Source organism: Colobus angolensis, unplaced genomic scaffold (genome assembly GCF_000951035.1).
Source record: "Colobus angolensis palliatus isolate OR3802 unplaced genomic scaffold, Cang.pa_1.0 Scaffold17, whole genome shotgun sequence".
In the NCBI taxonomy this organism is placed as follows: Eukaryota; Metazoa; Chordata; class Mammalia; order Primates; family Cercopithecidae; genus Colobus; species Colobus angolensis.
The window spans coordinates 2,720,025-2,730,700 of record NW_012114821.1 but is presented as its reverse complement, the minus strand read 5'-3'; the positions used below and the strand labels follow the sequence as shown (position 1 = coordinate 2,730,700).

Sequence of the window (10,676 nt, the reverse complement as noted above, 5' to 3'; positions counted from 1 at the left end):
GCCGGAGCAGACGCGGGGTCCGGGCCCGAGCCGTGCGCCACGCTGGTGCAGGGAAAGTTCTTCGGCTACTTCTCAGCGGCCGCTGTGTTCCCGGCCAACGCCTCGCGCTGTTCCTGGACGCTGCGCAACCCGGATCCGCGGCGCTACACTCTCTACATGAAGGTGGCCAAGGCGGCCGTGCCCTGCAGCGGCCCCGGCCGCGTCCGCACCTACCAGTTCGACTCCTTCCTCGAGTCCACGCGCACCTACCTGGGCGTGGAGAGCTTCGACGAGGTGCTGCGGCTCTGCGACCCCTCCGCACCCCTGGCCTTCCTGCAGGCCAGCAAGCAGTTCCTGCAGATGCGGCGCCAGCAGCCGCCCCAGGACGACGAACTCGGGCCCCGGGTTGGGCCGCCGGGCCCCAGCGACGACTTCTCCGTGGAGTACCTAGTGGTGGGGAACCGCAACCCCAGCCGTGCCGCCTGTCAGATGCTGTGCCGCTGGCTGGACGCGTGTCTGGCCGGTAGCCGCAGCTCGCACCCCTGCGGGATCATGCAGACCCCCTGTGCCTGCCTGGGCGGCGAGGCGGGCGGTCCTGCCGCTGGCCCCCTGGCCCCCCGCGGGGATGTCTGCTTGAGAGATGCGGTGGCTGGTGGCCCTGAAAACTGCCTCACCAGCCTGACCCAGGACCGGGGCGGGCACGGAGCCACAGGTGAGGGACTGTCGGGGAAACCTTCGGACAGGGGAGGTGGGCAGATAGGGGGAGGTGAGCAGACAGGGGAGGCGGGTGGATGGAGGAAGTGGGCGGACAGAGGAGGTGGGCGGACAGGCGGAGGTGAGTGGGCAGGGGAGGTGGGTGAGGGTCTTCTTCCGCAGGGCTGCCCTGGTTAGCACCACTGTCTGGGGAGTAAGCACCCTGGCACCCTCCCAGGCGCCTGCTCCATCCACCTGTGCACAGAGTAAGAGTGAAGGTCACTGCAAGTGTGCAGGGCCAGCCCAGGCACTCGGTGGGTGCTTGTTGAGCGTTGAAGGCCTAATTTCCTACAGGATGGGAAAGGGTCATTCTCCTGGCTGGGAGAGGGCCCACCCTTTCTCTCCGGCAGGACAACTTTAATGAGTCAGAGGCTGCAGGGGCCAGGGGCTGGGGGCTGCAGGAGCCTGTGGGGCTGGATGATGCTCCTGGGGACTCTGGCTGCGGGGAAAGGTGGGCAGGTGGGCTCTGTGGAGATGTGGTCAGGAGATGTGGTTTTGGGTTGAGTATGGTCTGGGTGGATGAATCACATCTGCCATGCGCTCTAGGTGCCATGCGCTCTAGGTGCTGGGGCTGGGGCTGCAGCAGTGAAAACCCTGGAGATCCCTGTTCTCAGGAAGCTCCATAAGGGAGGAAGGAAAGCCCTAAGCAAGAAGACGCTAGCAGCCAGGCGTCGGGCAGCGATGAGAACCTTGCACAAGAACCAGGCAGGGCCAGCCCCTCACGGCAGGGTTGCCATTGTACCTGGAGGTCAGGGAGGCTGTGAGGACCAGGAACCTTGTTCAAAGCTCTGGGAGAGGTGGGGGAACCTCATGCCAGGAAGAGAGAATGGCAAGTGCAAAGGCCTGGGTGGCTTTGTGCCCAGAGAGCACAGAGGGGCAGGGGCCAGTCCTGTGGGGCTGCCAGCCTCTGGGACACTGACTTTTCCTGCTAATGAGACAGGAACCTGCACAGGAGCAGGGTCCTCGGGGTAGAGCCTTGTGGGGGCTCAGTGGGCCTCAGTGCAGGAGATGGGTCCTGTACACACCTAAGGCATGGAGACCCCTTGCTGACGGGTGACATGCAAGAAAGGAAAGGAAGCCCAGGGTTTTGGTCGAAGCATCTGGGAGGATTGGGGGATTGGAGGGGTTTGAGTTTGCAATGCCAGGCAGGGGCCGACTGCGTACATCGGGTGTTTGGGGGTGAGCCAGGCTGTGTACTTGAGGCTGGAGGGCCATCTTGGGGCAGTGGGACTCTTAGGGGTATCCAGGGGCCTTGACTTCTCTGGGGCCAGTGAGGCCTGTGGACTCCTCCTCAGAATTTTGTGTTTAAAGGCACAAAACAGGCTACACAGGACTACAAAGGAAGCCAGTTATGCTGGAGCATGGTTCTACCGATGACGCAGGGCCATGGATCCCCGATGAGAAGCCTCTGTGAGGCTGTGAGTGGGGCTAGAGAGGGGCCAGGGGAAGGAGGGACAGGAATGAGGCTCGGCCCACCCCTCCAGTGGCCCGAGGAGGAGGGAGGCAGTGCCCCTGGGCAGTGGGGGGCCAGGAAGCCAAGTGGTCATCCTGTGTCAGGACAGGTGGGCACATCAGCTGTGTCAGGTGCCGCCAGCGGCTGGGTGGGAGGGGCTGAGGACCAAGCCCCCACCGGGCAGAGTGGAGGTCACTATGGCCTTGGCGAGGGCGGCTTCCACGGCGTGGCAGGGATGAGCGCCTGAGGGGGACTGGGGAGAGAACAAAGCAGAGTATGGAGGGCTCTTTCAGGGAGCAGAGATGGGGCGGTGGATGGTTTGGGAGGTGGGAGGCTGCAGGAAGACTGGGCCCAGCGGTCACAGGCACACCTGGCCATGCATCTTGCTCTGCCACTCCTGGTCACTTAACCCCTTGGAGCCTTGGTTCCTTCCTTGGCAGAATACCAACTCCTTTGCAGGGTGTTTCCCTCCGATTGGTGGGTCTCAGGGACCCGGCCCAAGATTACACCCACTACTGGACAGCTGGTTGTTAGCAGCTTTAGGGGACAGCAGCTCTGCCATTCCTAATAGTGCTCGGAGCAGCATGGGGCTTGTTGGAAAGAGCTGGCGGGACAGACGCATGTGATGCATGGAGAGGCTAGGGCACCGTGTGACGTGGGTGTCAGAAGGAGCGCCGAGCTTCACTCCTCACTGGGCACCTACTGAGTGCAGGCACCCTGGGGTGTAAGGCGGTTGGGCCTCCCGTGGGAGATCCCACGTTATCTTGGGAACCCAAGGGCCTTAGCAGGGCTTTGGGCAGAAGAGCCAGATGGTTGGGCTGTGAGTGCAGAACAGACGCCAGGCCCAAGGGGAAGCCTGAGACAGGCTGGCAGCCGGTGCAGGCATTCAGGAGGGGACTGCCACTGGCCTGGTCAGGACATAGCAGCAGCAGTGGGAGGGAAGAGGAGGTCCTTGGGGGTGCAACTGATGACCGACCTGCTGATGAAAGGATGTGGACATGGGCATGGAGCTCCGCCCAGGTGTCCCACCAGAAAGGAGGATGTCGGCTGAGTTGAGGAAGTGGGGCTGGGGGTGGCAGGGAGAAGAAGATCCGGAGGTCAGAGTGGGACTTGAGTGTGAGCTGCCCGTGAGGCAGCCAGCTGGCAGTGTCATGTGAACAGGCAGCTCTGACACCTGGAGCACCAGGACAGGGCGAGGGAGGGGCAATGGATGCTTGAAAATAGCTTCTGAGCCACATATGCAAAGCCCCAGGGCCTGGGTTCAAATCCCAGCCTGACCCGGCTTGCTGTGTGTCCCTGGGCCAATTCCACCAGCTCTCTCATCCCCTCAGGCCCCTCATCTTTAAAACAGAAAGAGTGAAAATATCTTGTTTCCTAGATTGCCCTGAGGAATGAGAACGGGGTGAAGTGTTTCTGAGCAGAAGCGATGTTGACAATGAAATATCAATGTCCTCCCGTATTCTTAGGGAGACTCCAGAGGGCTCAGGGAGCAGAGAGAGACTGGAGGCAGGGATGCTCGAGCAGCTCGGGGTGTACACGGAGACTCTGAGAAAGGGAATGTTTGGAAGTGGTGCTCAGAAGGAGGTGGGAGGATGTGTGTTCACGCATGTATTCATGCAAGTATGTTGTGCGTACATGTGTGTTCACACATGTATGTGTGCAAGTGTGGCATGTGCCCATGTTTGTATGCATGGTATACGTGTGTGTGCATATGTGCTCATGCATATATGTAGTGTGTGCGCACCCATGTAAGTGTGGGTGCAAGTGTGTGTGTGCGTGTGTGCATACATTACACACGTGCTTGTGTGCGCCACATGCAGGCATGGTGTGAATGTGTGTATCGAGGCTGGGCTCTGTGCAGCAATTTTGACAGAACACAGGTAAAGGCTGTGGGGCAGGGGCCATTGGCCTTATGGAAAGATGGCTGGAGGGTACCTTGACTTGGCTGCTGGCAACATGAAGCAGGGAGCTTATCATCTTGTACAGGGGGGAGTGGAATGTGGTCACCCAGGCCCAGAGACTGTTCAGACCCTAGTGCCCATGCCCTGTGCCCAGAAGGCCCTGATGCTTCCAGGACCACAGGAGCAAAAGTGATCTCAGTAGTAATAGTCATTTATTGAGTGTTTACTTTGTGCGGGAGGCACCCGCATTTGAACAGCCCTTGAGATAAGCTCCGGTGGAGACACCCTCTGCCTCAGGGCCTTCGCGTGGCTGTTCCCTCTGCCAGGAACAGTCTTTCCCAGAGACCCGCAGGGCTCCCGCCTTCCAGTCCTCAGGCAGATGTGACCTTTCAGTGCAGGCTACCCTGACCGTCCTGTTTAAAATGGCAGCAGCTCTGGCCCCAGTCTCCGGCCCTTTATCCTGCCTCTGTCTCTGCATGCATGTGTCACCTCTCAACACACCGCATTATTTCCCTTATTTGTTGTGTCCACTTCTGATTGTCCAGGCCAGGATGTAAGCAACACAAAGCAGGCATTGCCAGTATCCTGACATGCCCCCAGAGTGTAGAACAGTACCTGGGAGCAGCAGGCACTCAGTCAGTCCATGTTGGAGAAAACCAGACACAGACATGTTAAGGCAGCAGCCAGGGCCACACAGCTTGTAAGTGGTAGGCTGACGGCAGAGCTACTTGATGCTGCCACCGGGTGGTAACATTAGGGCTTCTGCAGTGAGCTCTGCTCAGAGCTGTATGTGTGTGTGAATGTGTGTGCGTGTGTGTGAATGTGTGAGTGCGTGTGCATGCATGTGTGCATGTGTGTGAATGTGAGTGCGTGCACGTGCGTGTGAATGTGTGAGTGTGCGTGCACATATGTATGAGTGTGAATGTGTGAGTGCATGTGTGAATGTGAGTGCGTGTGTGTCCGTGTGTGCGCGTGCGTGTGGGGGGGGGATGGGGTGTCATGAGGACCAGAGAGGCAGGTGACCTTTCAGCAGACACATAGCTGAGCGGAGGCAGGGTCGACACCAGATCCTGCCAGCTGAGACCTGTGCCCAGAGAGCTTTGTGCCCTGGCTGTGGGCCTGGGGACACTGGGACGGGCTTGTCCATCCGTCACTGTCCCTAGCAGGCAACATACAGCCAAGTGCAGGAGCAAGCAGGCAGCCCAGGCCAGCCCGTGGCCCATTTTCAGCCCTGCCCCCGACACGGCCTGTCCAAATGCCACATGGCCACGTCGTGCGTCAGACTCTGCAAACACTCCTCAGGCCAAGCAACTGTTCCGCTCCACCTTGCACTGCCCCACGCCCCACCGCCCCCCGGGCTGCCAGGCCCCTCCTGCCGGCTCTCTCTGGCCCTCATCTTGCCACTGCCTCCCTTTGCATTTTTCCGCCTTGGGTGAGATGGGGCCGTTTCTCTCAAGGGTTGTTTTAAATATTCATGTTTTAATTAAAGAATTTTATTGCAGAAGCGACATGGAAGATAATGAAAGAGCAGCGTCCTGGGGCCTGGGAGAAAGTGTGTGTGTGCCTGTGTGTGTCTCTGTGTGTGTGTGTCCCTCTGTGGTGTGTGTCCCTGCGTCCTTATGTGTGGTCTGTGTCCTCGTGCGTGTCCTCCGTGTACCCACAGGGAGTGGGTATGGGAGGCTGGGCTGGAACTGGGTGTGCAGTGTGAACCCACACTTCTGTTGGGCTCCTGGATCCCGCAGGGGAGTGGGAGGCTGTGCTGCTGGCCAAGGGGCTGTGACCGGCCACGGAGCTAGGGTGACCTCCCCGTCCCTGCCTTACCTCCAGGATGAGTCAGGCTCAGCCCAGGCCCACCTGTCCAGTGACACCTCGCTCACTCCTGAGGCTGTTGGAGACACAGTCAGGCTCAGCCTCCACCCCAGGAGCCCGGGAAGTCCTGGGAAGAGGCACCTGGAGGCCTCTCTGGGGTGTGCAGGGGCAGAGGGAGCGGCAAAGGCTGGACTGGAATTTGGAGGGGAGTCAGGACTGGAGTGGAGTTTGGGACTCCAGGTAGTCTTATGGTGACAGGGAGCACTGAGGGACTTGGGAAGGTGCCAAGGCCTCCACTGTCAGGGGTTTCTGGCTTGGACAGGGGAGCCACTCTTTTTGCACAAGGGCCAATTTAGAAAAATCTAGAAAACAAGAAGGCTTCAGTCCCCATCACAGACAACACCCATTTCAGATGGGGATGGCAGGATGGGGCCCCCTGGGAATGATATGCATGGGCCCACCATGCCCTCAGCCCTTCACCTCCTCAGCTCAGAGCCAGAACACACCCCAAGCCCGCCCGGCTGCAAGAGAGGCTGAGTCAGGGCCCTGTGTTTGGGTTCCACTTCCCAGAAAGATGGGGAGAAAGGATGTGCAGCTGGCAGCAGACAGCCGGGGTCGGGGCCTGGGAGGTGCACAGAGACTTATCCAAGGTCTCCAGGATGGGCCCTGAGCTTTCAGGCTTGTAAACAGGGCACCATTCTCAGGCCAGGGAGCACCTGCCTGATCAAGAAAAGGAAGCAACAAGACTCGGCCAGCTCAGGGAGCCTCAGTTTCCCTCCTGAGAGTTGGAGACGGTACACTACCTGCTTGCAGGGCCTATGTGAGGGTTTGAGGAGACGGAGCCTTGACAGGTTTAGGGGAACCCCACTGCCCTACAAGGCTCATCGCTCTTCTTGGCTCACCTGGGAAGTGGCCTGCCGGATGGTGGGCTCGGCTTCTCAGCCCCATCCTGAGATCCACTGGTGTCCGCCTCTGTGGCGGGAGGAAGGAGGGCCGGCCACTTGGGCCCCGCCTGTAGGAGCTGCTGGCAGCAGGTGGGCTAAGTCAGGCCACAGGGAGCCCCATCGGCCCTCTGGGGCCCTCCTTTCCACGTCCGTGCAGAGGGCCCTGGTCCAGGTCTCAGAGGAGGAGTCTGGGTGCCCCAGGACAGACCCTAACTCAGAGCCTGGGCTGGGGGTGGGGTCATCCCTGGGACACACTGTGGTACCTGGGACCTGGTGGCAGAGCAGGGTGGGAATGGCAGAACTGACCCTCCAGCCCCAGTGCTGCCCGACCTGCTGGACTCGGGAGACCTCTGCTGGCTACAGACAGAAGTGCACAGCTCCCCTCCAGAGGACAGCCCGGAAGCTGGGGAGGCCCAGCTGGAGGGAGGGACGCCCCCTGCGCCCCCCTGCACCCCCATCCCAGCCAACTCGGGGTGCGGGCTGTGGGGAGCTCACAGCCTCCAGTCTAGGGCGCCAGGGTGGGAAGGACACCAGGAGGGCTCTCACCAAGCACCCTCTCCCCTGGGTGGCCAGGCTGCCTAGGGCCGTTAATTGGCTCTATTCATCCCCTTAATGAGATGGAAATGAGGCTTCCAGACAGAGCTGGCATTGAGTGGGGGAAGAAAGGCGGCTTCTTTCCGGGCCTGGAGGGGCAGCCCACCCCCCAGCCTGCTTGCTGCTCCTCTGCTGCCCCTCACTGCCCACCCAGCTTAGACACACTGTGGCCACCCAGCAAAGGGTGGCTTGAACACCTCTGCGCCCTGCACTACAGACCCCAGGGGCTCCATCCTGGCTTTGATGCATTCACTGGACAAACACTTATTGTCAGCTATGTGAGGGGACACACATAAAAAACAAAACAAGAATAAAAATAGCAGCTACCGTTTTCTCAGTGTTCATTAGTAGGAGTGTGACCAAGATGAAGGATCAGTCTGTGACTGGGATCAGGGCTCAGTATGTGACAGGATCAGGAATTCTGTGTCCAGGACCAGAGGTCAGTCTGTGATGAGGATCAAGGTTCAATATGTGACCAGGGTCAGGAATCAGTGTGACTAGAATCCAGACTCAGTATGCGTCCAGGGTCAGCTTGTGACCTGGATCAGGGCTCAGCACGGGTCCAAAGTCAGGGCTCAGTATGTGACCAGGGTCAGGGCTTGGTTTGTGGGGGCAGGGTAATCCATCCTCTGGGCCAGTGTCCCCCCTGCACAGCCTCCCCTGATGTGCCCCCGCCCCTTCTCCCCCTACCACATCCTTACCACCTGGGTCACCAAGGTAACCAGCCCTGAAATGAGTGGGTGTTTTGGCAGCTGAGGCCTAACCTGGGTCTATCCTGAAAGGCTGCGCGGCGCTGCAGCAGTTGCCATGGGAACCGAGTGGCATCCTCCGATGAGCCTGGCTTGGACACCCTCTCTCTCCCACCCACTGCCAGTTTCCACGTCACTCAGGCTTCCGCGTGGGGGTTGGGCTGGGATGGCGAGGGGGGTGCTGCAGTACGTGCCACCCTGACCCATTGCCAGGCCCGCCTCTCAGGACCCCGTCTGTGCCTTTGCCTCATAATCGGGTGGTGAGATGCCTTCAGCAGGGGAGACCACTGAGGCCTGGAGCGCCTGGGCCCGGGTCAGTCCTGGCAGGAGGCCTTAGTCTGGGGGATGGGGAGGCATTTGGAATCTGACCACCAGTTCAAGTCCAGGTTCCTCTCCTTGTCCTGAGTTAAGGCATGTGACAGGGCAGCCATGAAGGGCCTGTCACCTGTTCCTGTGCTGTGGGCACGTGCCACCCTGTCCTGCCCTTGTGCCCTGGAGGCTGTGCTGGGTCCCCTACATCCCCTGGCATACCATGGGCCAAGCACGCTGTGGAGGAGGCAGCCAGGTGCTCTCCTCTCTGGGACGTATGGGAGTGTGGCTCTGTGAGGGAAGGGAGAGGGTTCTGCAGCAGGCGTGGGGGCCTGGAAGACTCCCCCCACCCGATGGTCCCCAGCAGGGAGAATGAGGCACCCACTCCTCACACAGCTGTGGCGGGTCAAGTCCCTCTCTTGCATCTCATCCCCGTGCCCCTGGCACCCCCTGCTGGCCATTCCTGGCATAGGTGTGGGGATGTGGGGCAGGGTGGGGGGCGCTCTGGTTGGACACTGAGTTTGCTGAAAATCAAAGTGGGGCGCCAGGAGTCAACTCTGACCCAAATGACAATGCCCACACACCATCCTCTCCACATGCTTTTTTGCTGTTTGCCTTCCCACTGCTCAGTCCTGGGAGATCAGCCACTATCCTCATGTTGTAAATGATGGGAGTGAGGCCAGTGGGTGGTGGAGCCACGGGGGGAACCTGGCGGCTGGAGCTCCCACTGAGGGAGGCAGGGCCCCTTCCCTGAGGCTCCGAGAGGCCCTGGGGCCCTTCTGGTGGGTCAGGGTGGCCTGCGCTTGGCCTGATTGCTGCCCCTGGGGCCTCCCCTGCTGTACCTGGGATGGAGAGGCCGGATCCCCAGTGCTCCCCAGCGGCAGCATGGGGCAGTGGCCTCAGCTTCATGGTGGGTCCCCTCGTGGTGGCTGCCAGCTGTCTCCTCGCCACCTTGGCCAGGAGCAGGCACTTGGCAAGGGCTGAATGCCCTTTCCAAGTTGCCCCGACCCTGCTGCATTGGGTGTGCATTAGCCCAGAGTGCTGGGCAGGAGGCCCAAGCGGGATGCCTGGACGTGGCAGCCCCTTCCCGGCCCCCTGGTGCCGCTGCCCCTCTGTGGCCCACAGATGGCAGTGGCCCTCTCCTGCTTTGTGCTCCTCCATGGCTACCCAGTGCTCCAGGACCATGGGCACTCCAAGTGGCCCAAAGTGTTCTTGGCAGCACGAGGACCCCCGGGGAGCAGAGACTCCTGGGGCATGAGGTCTGGTTTGCTGGGGGAACACAGGTCCATAAAGGCCGTGGGGACTGTTGGGGCCGGGATGGAGGAAGACCCACCAGAGAAGCTGAACAGAGTGGCTGGGGTCAGGGCAGGGGCGTGGTGGGGAGGGGCCTGCAGGCATTTGTCCCAGGCTCCCTCATGTGGCCAGCTGGCCAGGTCCAGGGCAGGCTCAGTCAGGCTGTGCCCTGGGTTCGAGGCCCTGGTTGGATACCAGGTGTGAGGCCTTGGTCACCACTGGTATCCCTGCGTGAGGTGAGGAAGCGGCTCCAGCTCACAGCTGGGTGTGAAATGTGGAGCCCCGGTGATGAGGATGGTGAGCCTCCGCTGAGCCCATGAGGAAACTGAGGCTGTGATGAGCAGGGCCTGGCTAGAAACTGGATGGAGCCTGGGGGCTTCCAGGTGTGCCAGGAAGGAGAGCTTTGGCGGCCAGGCCCCTCTACCCTCTGCTCACCATCAGGACGCTGAGTTGTGAGGCAGCCCTCGAGTGGGCGAAGGTCGTCATCCCTTCATCATCCTGGCAGCAAACCTGTCCAGCGGCGGCTGGCACACGGGGACCCTTCCGGCTCAGGCGTGACCTGAGCTCTCCAGAGTGGACCCGGGAGCTGGGTAGACACCGGACCCCCAGGTCCTCCCAGGCCAGGCCTTCTCCGGCACTGCGGCCCCTCCCGACCCGAGCCGGCCTCGGCGGGCTTAGCACCCCCATGACTTACCCCGTCCAGACCACGAGCCCCTGCCCTACCCTGATCCCCGCCCTCTGGTCTCCCCCCAGGCGGCTGGAAGCTGTGGTCCCTGTGGGGCGAATGCACGCGGGACTGCGGGGGAGGCCTCCAGACGCGGACGCGCACCTGCCTGCCCGCGCCGGGAGTGGAGGGCGGTGGCTGCGAGGGGGTGCTGGAGGAGGGTCGCCA

The 10,676-nt window shown here is 61.1% G+C and overlaps 1 protein-coding gene across 1 annotated transcript in view; it reads left to right on the top strand.

The window, feature by feature from the left end:
• LOC105509124 (brain-specific angiogenesis inhibitor 1) overlaps positions 1 to 10,676 on the top strand; it is a 27,256-nt gene that overhangs the window by 1,545 nt on the left and 15,035 nt on the right. Inside the window, exons 3-4 of the mRNA XM_011938227.1 lie at positions 11 to 691; positions 10,538 to 10,669. Of these exons, the coding sequence (XP_011793617.1) occupies positions 11 to 691; positions 10,538 to 10,669 (813 nt within the window). The remainder of the gene's footprint in view (positions 1 to 10; positions 692 to 10,537; positions 10,670 to 10,676) is intronic.